General features: G+C 53.0%; 1 protein-coding gene across 1 annotated transcript in view; it reads right to left on the reverse strand.

The window, feature by feature from the left end:
• Positions 1 to 326: 326 nt before the first annotated feature.
• The window catches only part of LOC144686231 (SPRY domain-containing protein 3-like), a 1189784-nt gene continuing 1174539 nt past the window's right edge, over positions 327 to 15571 (reverse strand). The window contains exons 9-11 of the mRNA XM_078551322.1: positions 10151 to 10270; positions 5527 to 5684; positions 327 to 527 (exon numbers count right to left, since the gene is read on the reverse strand). Of these exons, the coding sequence (XP_078407448.1) occupies positions 393 to 527; positions 5527 to 5684; positions 10151 to 10270 (413 nt within the window). The 3' untranslated portion in view covers positions 327 to 392. The remainder of the gene's footprint in view (positions 528 to 5526; positions 5685 to 10150; positions 10271 to 15571) is intronic.

Consider the following 15571-nt stretch of genomic DNA (forward strand, 5'->3'; position numbering starts at 1 on the left):
TCGCAGTGGCCTCTCTGGCCCTCCCCCTTCTTTAATAAGACAAGGCTCCTGGAGTCTGCCTTCTTCACTGGCTGCCACCTCTCAGCAGATTGTGACCAATGTGCCACCATGGCCACTTCCAGGTTTCCAACTTTAACCGAGGCCAACATCAGCGTCACAACAATCGCGGCAAATTCCAACCCATAGAATCAGGCAGCACCGAGGGTGGCCATTCAGCCCATCGACACCGTACAGGGGGCAGGGGGAGTTAAACCACTGCCGCTCAAAGGAATTAGCTTGAACTCAAAGCCCTACTGTAAGAACAAAATACTGAAGGAACAATGTTTGAAGTTTCAGTCTCACTGTTTATTAATGTTCTCTGGCTTCTCAGTTCCTTTTATCTAGTGTTCACCTCAGCCACTGAGTGGGCGAAAATCCACCTTCACTCTCTCCTCTGAGCTCAGCATCCCAATGGTGGGATAGAAACCGCCTTGCGGGATCCAACTCTCCTTCTTCCCGATAATCTTTCCATTGCGAGAGAAAAACACCTAGAGAAAGAGTGATTCACAGTCAGGTCACAGGGATAGGGGTGGATGTGATAGTCAGCTCTGTCGCTCTTACCCAAATACACTCAGTTACACACCGGGTGAGGTCAGTAACCTCGGCACAGGCCAGGGTCTAAACTTGAGCTGCCCCCAACCTGCCTCTCACTCCCCTCCCCCTCACTCCGGGGCCCCAAGCCCCTGCCCCTGCCAATCCCATACCTCCTGGCCAGAGCTCCACCTCAAACTGAACCACCTGGGCCATTCCATTTAACTGAACAGAGCGACTAAACCCAGACCCTCTTATCACCAACACCACCAACTTCCATCGCTGTAAAGATCATCTGTCTTCATCCCGGCCTCAGCTCATCGCCTGGCAAAACCCTCAGTCATGCCTTTGTTGCCTCCAGGTTTATCGATTCCAACACTCTCTCGAGTGTTCACCCTCCATAACCTTCAGCTCATCAAAACTGCTGCTCCCCAAGACCCAAATCCACTGTCCCCAGTGGCAGGAGAGCCAGTAACCAGAGGGACACAGATTGAAGGTAAAAGACCCAGAGTGGGAGAGGAGGAGAGTTTTTTTTAACACAGAGAGTTGTTGTGATCAGGAAGGCGCTGCCTGAAAGGGCGGTGGAAGCAGATTCAATAATAACTTTCAGAAGGGAATGGGATAAATACTTGAAAAGGAAACATTTGCAGAGCTTTTGGGAAAGAGCAGGGGGAATGGGACCAATTGGATAGCTTTTTCATTGAGCTGGTACAGGACCGATGGGCCAAATAGCCTGCACCTGCACTGGTATCATTCGATCATTCTAGGATGTCTCATTGGCGCCTGGTCTGGCATCAAAATTAAGAATTTCATCTTTTAATTCATTCTCGGGAGTGGGTATTGCTGGCAAAAGGCCAGAAATTAACCAAGCATCAGGACACCCTGCTTTATAACAACTGATGGTCTTGCTATTCGATTCAGGGAGTTAATAAGAGACAAAGACATTGATGAGGGGCTAGAGTCACCAAGGCAGGTAAGGATGGCAGGTTTCCTTCCCGAAGGTCCAGGGGGAAAATCAGTTGGGTTTCTAAGACAATCTGACAGTTTCAGGGTCACTACTTTCTATTCAGTCGCTCTGCACACTATCTCTGCAACTGTCTCAAACAACACAACTATCTGAGATATGTGTGCTCCCCCACTGATATAAGTACAAGTTGTTCCTCAGTAAGCTGCTGGAGGGAGAGCAGAGGCAATTGCCAGAAGGCCAATAAGGGTCAATTCCTCCAGTGGGGTAGTGAGGGAGTGCTGCACTGTCAGAGGGTCAGTACTGAGGGAGTGCTGCACTGTCAGAGGGTCAGTACCGAGGGAGTGCTGCACTGTCAGAGGGTCAGTACTGAGGGAGTGCTGCACTGTCAGAGGGTCAGTACTGAGGGAGTGCTGCACTGTCGGAGGGTCAGCACTGAGGGAGTGCTGCACTGTCGGAGGGTCAGTACTGAGGGAGTGCAGCACTGTCAGAGGGTCAGTACGGAGGGAGTGCTGAACAGTCAGAGGGTCAGTACTGAGGGAGTGCTGCACTGTCAGAGGGTCAGTACTGAGGGAGTGCTGCACTGTCAGAGGGTCAGTACTGAGGGAGTGCTGCGCTGTCAGAGGGTCAGTACTGAGGGAGTGCTGCGCTGTCAGAGGGTCAGTACTGAGGGAGTGCTGCGCTGTCGGAGGGTCAGTACTGAGGGAGTGCTGCACTGTCGGAGGGTCAGTACTGAGGGAGTGCTGCACTGTCGGAGAGTCAGTACTGAGGGAGTGCTGCACTGTCCGAGGGTCAGTACTGAGGGAGTGCTGCACTGTCAGAGGGTCAGTACTGAGGGAGTGCTGCACTGTCAGAGGGTCAGTACTGAGGGAGAGCTGCACTGTCAGAGGGTCAGTACTGAGGGAGTGCTGCACTGTCAGAGGGTCAGTACTGAGGGAGTGCTGCACTGTCAGAGGGTCAGTACTGAGGGAGTGCTGCACTGTCAGAGGGTCAGTACTGAGGGAGTGCTGCACTGTCGGAGGGTCAGCACTGAGGGAGTGCTGCACTGTCGGAGGGTCAGTACTGAGGGAGTGCAGCACTGTCAGAGGGTCAGTACGGAGGGAGTGCTGAACAGTCAGAGGGTCAGTACTGAGGGAGTGCTGCACTGTCAGAGGGTCAGTACTGAGGGAGTGCTGCACTGTCAGAGGGTCAGTACTGAGGGAGTGCTGCGCTGTCAGAGGGTCAGTACTGAGGGAGTGCTGCGCTGTCAGAGGGTCAGTACTGAGGGAGTGCTGCGCTGTCGGAGGGTCAGTACTGAGGGAGTGCTGCACTGTCGGAGGGTCAGTACTGAGGGAGTGCTGCACTGTCGGAGAGTCAGTACTGAGGGAGTGCTGCACTGTCCGAGGGTCAGTACTGAGGGAGTGCTGCACTGTCAGAGGGTCAGTACTGAGGGAGTGCTGCACTGTCAGAGGGTCAGTACTGAGGGAGAGCTGCACTGTCAGAGGGTCAGTACTGAGGGAGTGCTGCACTGTCAGAGGGTCAGTACTGAGGGAGTGCTGCACTGTCAGAGGGTCAGTACTGAGGGAGTGCTGCACTGTCAGAGGGTCAGTACTGAGGGAGTGCTGCACTCTCAGAGGGTCAGTACTGAGGGAGTGCTGCACTGACGGAGGGTCAGTACTAAGGCAGCGCTGCACTGTCAGAGGGTCAGTACTGAGGGAGTGCTGCACTGTCAGAGGGTCAGTACTGAGGGAGTGCTGCACTGTCAGAGGGTCAGTACTGACGGAGTGCTGCACTGTCAGAGGGTCAGTACTGAGGGAGTGCTGCACTGTCAGAGGGTCAGTACTGAGGGAGTGCTGCACTGTCAGAGGGTCAGTACTGAGGGAGTACTGCACTGTCAGAGGGTCAGTACTGAGGGAGTGCTGCACTGTCAGAGGGTCAGTACTGAGGGAGTGCTGCACTGTCAGAGGGTCAGTACTGAGGGAGTGCTGCACTGTCAGAGGGTCAGTACTGAGGGAGTGCTGCGCTGTCAGAGGGTCAGTACTGAGGGAGTGCTGCACTGTCAGAGGGTCAGTACTGAGGGAGTGCTGCACTGTCGGAGGGTCAGTACTGAGGGAGTGCTGCACTGTCAGAGGGTCAGTACTGAGGGAGTGCTGCACTGTCGGAGGGTCAGTACTGAGGGAGAGCTGCACTGTCAGAGGGTCAGTACTGAGGGAGTGCTGCACTGTCAGAGGGTCAGTAGTGAGGGAGTGCTGCACTGTCAGAGGGTCAGTACTGAGGGAGTGCTGCACTGTCAGAGGGTCAATACTGAGGGAGGGCTGCACTGTCAGAGGGTCAGTACTGAGGGAGTGCTGCACTGTCAGAGGGTCAGTACTGAGGGAGTGCTGCACTGACGGAGGGTCAGTACTAAGGCAGTGCTGCACTGTCAGAGGGTCAGTACTGAGGGAGTGCTGCACTGTCAGAGGGTCAGTACTGAGGGAGTGCTGCACTCTCAGAGGGTCAGTACTGAGGGAGTGCTGCACTGACGGAGGGTCAGTACTAAGGCAGCGCTGCACTGTCAGAGGGTCAGTACTGAGGGAGTGCTGCACTGTCAGAGGGTCAGTACTGAGGGAGTGCTGCACTGTCAGAGGGTCAGTACTGAGGGAGTGCTGCACTGTCAGAGGGTCAGTACTGAGGGAGTGCTGCACTGTCAGAGGGTCAGTACTGAGGGAGTGCTGCACTGTCAGAGGGTCAGTACTGAGGGAGTGCTGCACTGTCCGAGGGTCAGTACTGAGGGAGTGCTGCACTGTCGGAGGGTCAGTACTGAGGGAGTGCTGCACTGTCAGAGGGTCAGTACTGAGGGAGTGCTGCACTGTCAGAGGGTAGGTACTGAGGGAGTGCTGCACTGTCAGAGGGTCAGTACTGAGGGAGTGCTGCACTGTCAGAGGGTCAGTACTGAGGGAGTGCTGCGCTGTCGGAGGGTCAGTACTGAGGGAGTGCTGCACTGTCGGAGGGTCAGTACTGAGGGAGTGCTGCACTGTCAGAGGGTCAGTACTGAGGGAGTGCTGTACTGTCAGAGGGTCAGTACTGAGGGAGTGCTGCACTGTCAGAGGGTCGGTACTGAGGGAGTGCTGCACTGTCGGAGGGTCAGTACTGAGGGAGTGCTGCACTCTCAGAGGGTCAGTACTGAGGGAGTGCTGCACTGTCAGAGGGTCAGTACTGAGGGAGTGCTGCACTCTGAAGGAAAAGATCCCACAGCCACTATTTGTAGAAGAGAAAGGGAATTCTCCGTGCTGTCCTGGCCAATATTTACTCCTGAATCCAACACATCTGCAGATTCTCCGTCCATTGCTTCATCACTGTCTGTGGGATCTTGCTGTGCATAATTGACTGTGCTTCAAAATGATTTCCTTGGCTGCTAAGCACTTTGTGACATTGTTAAGATGTGAGAAACACTCTGGCGATGGAAGTCTTTCTTGCTTTGGGACCTCATTTCAAATAGGAGGGGGGGGCAAGAAGATGGGCCCAATGGCCTCCTTCTGTGCTGTAACTTTTCTTTGTTTCTATGGCAGGGGGCGGTGGGGACTGGGGTTAAGAGGGTAGTATACTTATTAAAACAAGAACTCACCAAGGCTCCTTCGACAGCACCTTCCAAATCCACGACCGTTACCATCTAGAAGGACAAGGGCAGCAGATAGATGGGAACACCACCACCTGGAAGTTCCCCTTCAAGCCATTCACCATTCTGACTTGGAAATATATCACCGTTCCTTCACTGTCGCTGGGTCAAAATCCTGGAACTCCCTCCCTAACAGCACTGTGGGTGTACCTACACCACATGGACTGCAGCGGTTCAAGAAGGCAGCTCACCACCACCTTCTCAAGGGGCAATTAGGGATGGGCATTAAATGCTGGACCAGCCAGCGAAGCCCACATCCCGTGAATGAATAAAAAATAACCATGGGCACACTCCTCTGAACTGGAAGTGTCCAGCAGATCTTGTTGTGACTCACTATTGTGCTCAGGTTGTGACTCACCACAACTTTCTGTGACTGGCGATGACTCTCTCCACATCCCTCACCATCATCATCTTCATCCTCCTCAGAGTCGGTGCAGTACAATACCGCACCTCTTGGCTGTCTCACCTTGCTCTTGCTCTGCTGGAAACGCTCTTTCCCATCAGTGTCACACTCTCCTAAAACACAGGGTTAATAAATACCTTTAATGTTGTCAGAGAATAAGTGCTCGCAATAAGCTGACAATATATACAGTGCCCACTTTCTTCCTGCCCTCCTCTCCATCAATTCAGACCCAGGGTGGAGTTTGGTGATGTCTTGATTCTGTTATTAGGTGAAAAATCAGAGACTCTGACCTCAAATCCCAGGCCGATAGTTTGGGAATATGAGTTCAGACATGAAAATGTCGGAATGTCATAAAAACCCAGCTGACTCACTAATGGCCAATAGGGAGATCGACCCTGCATTGTTACCCAGTCTGAGCCTATACGTGACTCCAACCTCCTGGACTCCTAACTGCCCTCTGAAGAGGTCATTCATTGGGCAGAATTTTACCCCTCGTGTGCGGGCGCGCGCCCGATCTGAATGGATGTGAAATAGCGTGAGGTGATGTTGGGCGAATGTCCCGATGTCATCCTGCATGTAAGTAATCTTCAGGTCGGCGGGCGCTCGGGTGTTGGAGCCGTGCGGGTATCGTGCGGGTATCGTGCGGGTATTGGGCGCGTGGGTATCGGAGCTGTGCGGGTATCAGGCGGGTATTGGGCGGGTATTGGGCGCCCGGGTATCAGAGCCGTGCCCGCCACCTATTAAAAGGCTACTTAAGGCCATTAAAAAGGCCACTGTTGATTTCAAGTAGCTCGTGCGATTTTGCACTCGTTGCACGGGCAGGCGAGCAGCCCACTTTTAACAAAACCTCATTCAGCATTGCCAGTGTGAGGAGTGAGGAGTTTAGGAGATAGTTTGTTCTGTATCTCTGTTCTGAGCTTCATCCTTAGCATTTCCAGGCTTCATTCCAGGCTTCTTGGTGTCTCCAAGGCTCCTGGAGGATTCAGACCGTGTGGATCCTTCCGGGTATCAGACAACCTTCCCTTACCCTGGGAATGGGGATTGTGGTCTCCGCTGGGGGCACCTCCACCTCTGAGGAGGGAGAGAGGGGCAGAAGGGAGAGGAGACCAGGTGTCCCTATCCAGCCTCCAGAGGAGGGACCTGTGGGAGGAGAGGCGCAGGCACAAGGGGCGCAGGGCCAATGGGAAGTCCAAGGAGGAAGGGGCCACAGAAGATGCCACTATCCTGCTGCCCGGGTTTACAGGCGGTGATGCAGCTACCTCAATATGTCTGAGGTGCAATGCCGAAGGAGGCTCCGTCTCTCCAGGGAGACAGTGACCTCCATCTGTCAGAGGATCGGGCCTGAGATCAGCTCCGACTGTGTGGGTGGACACCCCAGGCCAGTGGCTCTGAAGGTCACAGTGACCCTCAACCTCTATGCCTCCGGCTCTTTCCAGGGTTCAGTGGGGGATCTGTGTGGAGTCTCCCAATCCGCTGTCCACAGTTGTGTCAAGCTGGTGACAGACGTTCTGTTCAGATGGGTAATGACATTTATTCATTTCTGTACGGACGAGGCCAGCCAGATACAGCGAGCCAGAGGCTTTGCAGCCATTGCTGGCTTCCCCCGTGTCCAGGGTGCTATAGACTGTACACATGTGGCCATCAAGGCGCCAGCGGGTGAGCCGGGTGCCTTCATCAACAGGAAGGGATTCCATTCCATGAACATGCAGGTAATATGTGACCACAGGATGCAGATTCTGCAAGTCTGTGCAAGGTATCCAGGCAGCTCCCACAACGCCTACATCCTGAGACACTCCCAGGTGCCGGGGCTCTTCAGTGCCCCAGCCCGATTAGATGGGTGGCTGCTGGGTGACAAGGGCTATCTGTTGAAAAGATGGCTCATGGCGACTCTCTGCCATCCAAGAACAGAGGCAGAGCAGCGTTACAATACGAGTCACGCCTCCACAAGGGCGGTGATAGAGAGGACCAGGTCTTCTGAAGATGTGCTTCTGATACCCTCATGGATCTCCACCAGATCCTCCCGCACATCCCCCTGGACATCCAGCATCTGCTGCCTAATGGACGACTCCAGAGGCTCATCATCAGCCTTTGACTGATCATCGTCCTGGTCTCCAGCAGCCCTCTGACTGCCGGGGCCCTGGGCACTCTCTGCCTCCGCCTGCACCTCCAGCGAGTGTGAAGTATCCTATCCAATGTGCATCGAGATACTAGCCAATGATCTAATGCTCACTGAGGTGCTGGTATCTGCGCTGGTGCCTGGTTCAGACAGTGGGTGTGGCGCAGGTGCAAGTGAAGCCTGGTGGTCCTCCGGTGTCAGGGGTGGGTCTTCGGGGTCCTGCGATTGGGTGCGTGGTGGAGAATCTAAGGGAGAACAAGGACATGTCATTAGTTACAGTCATCACACTGTCACTGTGCCAGGCACCCTGGTGAGACAATGGAGATCTGCATCATGGTGCCATCGTCTTCCAATGATCAATGGGGACTCCAGGTTCGAGGCTCATATCAATGAGGAGACTGCACTAGAATGGTTGCACAATGTGAAACTCTCACCTCTGTGCACTGTGCTCACCTTAGCCAGAGACCCCAGTCTCTCTACGACCGGCTGAATGAGGTGATTGACAGCTCTCCAGCTCCAAGGTGTCCGTCTCATACCTTGTCGGAATGAGGAGGTTTGGGGAGCCTCCGCTGTCCATGACCTCTCGATGTTGTTATGGGCCATCTTCTCCTGAAAGGACAGAGGAGCATTGATGAGTCCACTCTCTCCCTGCAGCCCCATTGCAGCCTGGCCAACCCCAGCTGAGGCACATCCAGGTTGTGGCCCTGGACCCACAAGGCACTCAGTCCCAGCAGCCAGGGCTCACCCCCTTGGCCGGTGTCAGTGTCAATCACAGTTGGTGCTCAGACTCTAACACCCCTGAGCTCCACGGTGGGGGGTAGGGGTTTGTCTAGCCATTAACACTTCTCCACACTGGTCCATGCTAATACGGTACTCACCCTTACCAAGCGCAGCTGGTCGTGGAACCTTTGGCGGTAATGCACCAGCTGCTGGTGAGGCCATTGTTCCAGTCTCCAGTCCGACTCTAAAGATCCCCCTCTGGCAGAATCCAGGGAGCTGCTTTTGCCGGTTTTAAAGTGCCCACTGGGTCTCCATTGGAACTGGTGTCAGACAGGTCCCCGCCCGGCCCTTTCCGACCATTCAGAGGCATTTCGTGCTGGGCCATCCACTTGCAACAAGACCACAGCTGGGAGCAGATTCCACACCTGCTTCTGCTCCTGCTGACTTGGGGCACATGGACAAGTGTGAAATTCAGGCTATTGTTCTTGTAGCTGCAGTCTACAAGATGCACTGCAGCAACTCACCAAGTCTCCTTCGACAGCACCTTCCAAACCCACAACCACTACCATCTAGAAGGACAAGGACAGCAGATAGATGGGAACACCACCACTTGGAAGTTCCCCTCCAAGTCACTCACCATCCTGACTTGGAAATATATCGCCGTTCCTTCACTGTCGCTGGGTCAAAATCCTGGAACTCCCTCCCTAACAGCACTGTGGGTGTACCTACACCACATGGACTGCAGCGGTTCAAGAAGGCAGCTCACCACCACCTTCTCAAGGGCAATTAGGGATGGGTAATAAATTCTGGCCCAGCCAGTGACACCCACATCCCGTGAAAGAATACATTTTTAAAAAGTCCGGAGTATTCCATCACACTCCTGACTTGTGCCTTGAAGATGGTGGACATAGAGGAAGTCAGGAGGTGAGTTACTCGCTGCAGGATTCCCAGCCTCTGACCTGCTCTTGTAGCCACAGTATTTATATGGCTAGTCCAGTTCAGTTTCTGGTCAATGGTAACCCCCAGGATGTTGATAGTGGGGAAGAGAACTCAGGACACAAAAATCAAGACTGGTGCCTGGTTGGAACTGGACCGAGAGATGGACAAACTCGTTCTTCCCAGCATAGGGAGTACACAGAGAATGGGGGATGGGGACCTGAGAATTGTGGGAATACACAGAGTATGGAGGAGTAGAAAGAGACTACACAGAGTATGGGGGAAATACACAGAGAATACACAGAGCAAGGAGGAGTATACAGAGAGTACGCAGAGTATGAGGGGGTACACAGAAAGTACACAGAGCAGGGGAGAGTACACAGAGAGTACGCAGAGTATGGGGGCGTACACAGAAAGTACACAGAGCAGGGGAGAGTACACAGAGAGTACACAGAGTAGGAGGAGTACACAGAGAGTACACAAAGTATGGGGGATGTACACAGAAAGTACACAGAGTAGGAGGAGTACACAGAGAGTACACAGAGTAGTAGGAGTACACAGAGAGTACACAGAGTAGGAGGAGTACACAGAGTAGGAGGGATACACAGAGAGTACACAGGGTATGGGGGGTGTACATAGAAAGTACACAGAGTGGGGGAATTACACAGAGAGTACACAGAGTAGGGGGAGCACGAAGAGAGTACACAAAATATGGTGGAGTACACAGAGAGTGCACAGGGTATGGGGGTGTACACAAAGTGTCGGGGAGTACACAGGGAGTACACAGAGCATGGGGGCTGTACACACCTTCACTGTCCAGGTGGAAATCCCGCGGGAACATGATTCCACAGCCCATGATGTCTCCTTTGTAACAGCGAGGTCCAAATGGATGTCCCACACCACTGCCGGAGAAAATCTTCCCATCATCTGGAGGGCAAGAGTTCGGTAGATTAGGGACATTGAATAAAAACAAATCAATTTACTCATGATGAATTTATGATCATTTCTATTGTTATTTCTATATAAGTCATGTTTTTAAAGGTATTATGAGGAGGTGCCTTTTTCTTTAAAGATACAATTTCTAATATTTCTTTTTCTGGCTCGATATTAAAAATAAGCTAATATTCTCTTCAGACAATGGAGCCTGTCAGATGGCTACATTATACAAGCTTGCATCGCGAGGACAGACACTCAAACCTCTCGGGAGGGGGAACGGCCCCATCTCCTGTTGGCTTTACATTATCCTGACATTTGTCACTTATTTCTGAGGTGAGATATCAAAATGCAATTACCTGTTCTCAAAACAATGACTGCAGCAAACCTGGGCCAATAGACTTTCTCTGGAATATATAGCCAGCAGGGTACTTTAAGAGACAGTTACCAAGCAGGAGGGAGGTCGGAGATCGGAACGCTGTACTGAAACAGGCTGCAAGAAGCTGTTTGCTCTCTGTCAATCTCTGGAGAGTATTGTGCCCAGATTTGCAAAGTAACCATTCCGAAAGAGAAATCTACTACAAACCAAGATCTTATGGGAACCAAACATGGAAATCTGCTCAATACAACTATACCCAGGAACAGAACTGAACAAAACACAAGTGAAGTCAAGGAAAGGTTAGGGTTAGGGAATCAGTGCATCAAGACCAGCCAAAGGGCAACTAGCCGTATACTATTTTGTTTTATCTTCTTTATGAACAGTAAAAGATCATCAAGGCTGTCCTCTTGTTCTGGTGTCTGTATTGGTGCGTGTATAAGAATAGCCCAGGCGAGTGTGTGTGATGGTGGCTGTGAATTACCTCAGATCGAATTGTCCCAGATTTGCACCCTGTGCAGTAGTGGGCAGGAAAAGGTATGTTTTACCCGTCAGCCACAATGGAGGCTTTTCACACGGTATCGTACCAAACCCGCTGCATTAATGATGCGTTCCCGGGAAACAGGCTGTTTCCATGGCGGGTGGGCTCTCATTCGCCCACCACACCCTCACCTCGCCGCGTCCTCAGCCCAGGGCTGCTGTCCGGAAGACATGTCCCTCCAGTGCCTTTTGGGTGCAGTAGTGGCACACCGTGATGTCCTCTACCCCTGTCCAGGTGAAGACCAGCAAGCAAGGTCACCCACCAATCCAGCCTGGGGGGTGGAGGCAGTGCTGGTCAGCACCAACGCCCTGCAACAGAGGACAGCCACCCAGTGCCGCTACAGGATGAATGGTCTCATCCATTCTGCCAGGGTAAGTCGACCACCTCATCACTCTCAACTCACACTCACAAACCCATCACACATCCACAGGGATCTCACACCTCAAGGGACAACACCACTAACTCACACACACACCCTCACATCTCCATCAGGCTCATATCTCTGGAGCTCGTGTCCTCATCCCGTCCATGGCTCCACTCACCACACAAACATTCCACACAGTGCCATGTGTCCTGCTCACACTCTCTCCATCTGTTTTCACACAGGAGAAGCTGGTTCACATCAGGGGAGGCAGGTCCCAGATCGGGGGTGGAGTGGCCCACATTAGACCCCTCACTCACTTTGAGGAGTTGCCATCGCGCTGGCTGGTGAGGATGTGGACCCTGCCTGTGGTGATGGTGAGGTTGGAGACGAACACACACGTGAGGACCCTACACCACATCATCCCTCTCTCAACGCAACTGTGAGTGTCTCTCTCTCCCGCTTTGCCTCTGCTGCCATGCGTTAATTATCACTACGTTGGTTCACAGGGAGCTCTGCCAAGTTACTGACACCCTCAGTCAGCCAGTCCCTCAGCTCCATCCAGGTCCTCATCTCCAGCCAAGAGGACACCTCCTCCATTGAAGAGCTGGAAATAAGCAGCCTGGAATACCTGTCACAGTGCTGACCCACACCCTCCACCAGCGCAGAGACACACACCTCAGTGGGACCTAGATCTAGAATAGGCTTGGATTCACAATCTGGTGATCACCACACGGACAGACATCCGCAGCAGGAGGAGGCAGGTTTGGCCAAGCTCCCCGGCACTCTGAGGACTGCTGGGGAAGAGGCATCTGTGAGGTGCAAGTCAGATGACGAGCCTCTGGATTCGGCCTTCCAATTCATCCTGGAGAGTCAGCAGAAGGTGGGGAAACATCACACAGAGCTGTTGAAAGCCCTCAACAGAGTGGCACGCGAGTCAGAGGAGTGTGACTGCCTGCTCTCTGATGAAGTGGTGCCCACATGTGCACGTATGGAGGTCTCCATGGGGAGGATGGTGGACGCCATGGAGACCCTGGTCCAGCAGAATGCGAGATGCATGCAGATCTGCACTCCATCGCGGGATCCATGGATGAGCTCCTACAGTGCAAACGCAAGAGGGAAACAGGGCACCTCGACGTCCCTCCAGGTGGTCCTTTCCCTCAAGGAGTCAGGCCAGGGCCCCTTGGACATCTGAAGGGAAGAGGAGCAGCAGCTGGACACCCCTGGGTCATCCACTCAGGGATCTCAGATGCTGTCCACTCCCTCCAAGTCCCCTTTGCCTGTGAGCCCCTCAACCTTGTCCTCTGTCATCGCAGAGGGAGTAGCCAAAGCTCTGAGGCTCCAGAGAACCCACGCTGAAGCCATCAGGGGCAACAGGGCCCAACGTAAAGGCTGTCTCCACCCCTACTGCGGATGTCAGGGCAGCACCTAGACGTCTAAGGCATTCAAAGGTTAAGAAATTCTGATCACAGTTGGTTGCACAGGTGAATACATTTTGTCACTTTACAATCTGAAAACACATTCAGTTTCACTGAATAATGTGTAATGGTGTCTTTCAGCTTCATTGACAGGTTTCGCAAGTCTTCCCACTGCATTCCCCTGCCCCCCTCCCCCGCACAGTTCAGCTGCACACAGCCGGTCTACCAGTGATTCTGGAGGGAGACGTGTGTGTGTGTGTGTGTGGGAGGGAGGAGGTCAGGGAGGTTAATGTGGATGCAGGTGGGATTTTCGGGAAGGAAGGGATCATGCATGTTCACCTGGACATCTCCGAAAGAAAGGGTTGTGGCTGGTAGGTCACAGTGGGGAGATGGAAGGTGGTGCTGCTGGGGTTCGACGGTGATGGGAGAAAGGAAATGGGTGAATCAGGGAGGGGAAAGAATAGGGGAGCGCAAGGATAGCTAGCACTGCCATGCTTGTTAAATCAAAAGTGAAATGAGCGTTGTGGTGGGCAAGAACAGGTGCTACATGGGAGTGTGAACAGTGGGTGGGTGGAGATGCAGCTCAGCTCAGATGGTCAACTGAAAGTGAACCCCAGAAGGCAGCAGTGAAAATGCTTAGGACATTGAGATGAGTGTGAAAAGTGAAGGCTCCGTGTATGTGGGAGAGGCTTGCACGAGACTCTTGCCCACCACAACGCTCATTTCACTTTTGATTTAACAAGCATGGCAGTGCTAGCTATCCTTGCGCTCCCCTATTCTTTCCCCTCCCTGATTCACCCATTTCCTTTCTCCCATCACCGTCGAACCCCCAGCACCGGTATCACCTTCCGCCTCCCCTCTGTTACTGACCGGCCAAACCCTTTTCCTTCAGGGATGTCCAGGTGAACCGTGCACGTTCCCTCCCGTCCCAAAAATCCTGCCCCCATCCACATTAACCTCCCTGACCTCCTCCTTTCCAGCCCAGGATCGGTGTCTGCCTCTGAGTCCCCACCAACCACCCTCACCGTCCCTTCACCAATGCCCTACCCTAACCCTCCAACCCTACTGCCTCACTCTGCCCTCGGTCATTCTCACCATCCCCTCCTACCACACCCACCCTCAGTTCATTACCCAGGAGGCAGTCACTGACTCATCAGAGCCCTCCCTTGCACATTCACCTGGACTTCCCCTCCTCAGCACTCCTTCTCCCCTTGGAACTCCTTCCCCTCTTGGAACTCCTTCTCCCCTTGGAACTCCTTCCCTCCCCTGGACTCCCTCCATCTTAGTCCTTCCCGCTTCCTGACTTCTTACATAGAAACATAGAAACTAGGAGCAGGAGTAGGCCATTCGGCCCTTCGAGCCTGCTCCACCATTCATTATGATCATGGCTGATCATCCAACTCAATAGCCTGCTCCCGCTTTCTCCCCATATCCTTTGACCCCTTTTGCCCCAAGAGCTATATCTAGCTCCTTCTTGAAAACATACAATGTTTTGGCCTCAACTACTTTCTGTGGTAACAAGTTCCACAGGCTCACCACTCTCTGGGTGAAGAAATTTCTCCTCATCTCAGTCCTAAATGGTCTACCCCATATCCTCAGACTGTGACCCCTGGTTATGGACTCCTCTACCCTTCCTCCACCCTTATTCCTTCCCCTCTCCCGGATTCCTTTCTCTCCCAGACACGTTCCCCTTTCCGAACTCCTTCCCTTACACCTACCTCCCCAGTTGACGTCTTCTCACCTGTTACCACCCTCCCCTCCCCCAGTGCTCTCCCCCCCCAGCACAAGTTCAACCCCCTGACACCTTCATTCCCCCACCTCCCAACCTCACCGTGCTGACACCTTTGTTTCCAACATCAGACCCCCAGCTTTTCATCTCCCAGTCAATCCTAGACCTCCCTCTCCCACCCCCCTGACCATCATCCGTTGTGAGCAGACCCTCAGCAGTGACTTTCCAATTTCCGGGAGCTGTTTCACCGTGGAGCCAAGTCCATGAGAATTGACCCAGTGAGTGACGGACGTTCCCCCAGGGTCCCAGTGCTGTGGGGCTCCAGCACCCTCTGCTCCTCGGGTGTCTGTGATGTGAGCAAGGCCCTGGGGGTAAGTCCTGACTTCTGCACATCACACTCATCAAGACGTGTTCTGCACTGGCGTGTTTTCCACTGAACTGGACGGATGGTCCACTGGGGGGAGGGGGGAATGATTCTGGTGGGATGGACATATAACGATGTGCTGATGTGTTACAATGAGGTTTCCGATGTTCGATGGCGGGAAACAGGACCCTTGGGCATTGGGCATTGATGGGCAGAGCAGACAATTGCAAACCAATTTCACCATGTCATGAAACCGAATTTTTTGGCCTTCTTGCGATATTGTCCACTCACACCACTCAACACGCCCGATGCCAGTGGGAACGGAAACTTCCCACCCCTAGTCTTTTTTTAATTCAGGAATGAGTTTCAATAAACTTGTCTTGTTTTTTATTTAATCAAAGTAATCCCGTCTGACTAATCCTTTACAACTGAGAGTGTAAATTGACCGGTACATACTGTATTGGCAAAGCACATAATCTCTAAATCACAAAACAATACTGTGATGG

The sequence above is a fragment of the Cetorhinus maximus genome, chromosome 11, assembly GCF_964194155.1.
Source record: "Cetorhinus maximus chromosome 11, sCetMax3.hap1.1, whole genome shotgun sequence".
Taxonomy (NCBI): Eukaryota; Metazoa; Chordata; class Chondrichthyes; order Lamniformes; family Cetorhinidae; genus Cetorhinus; species Cetorhinus maximus.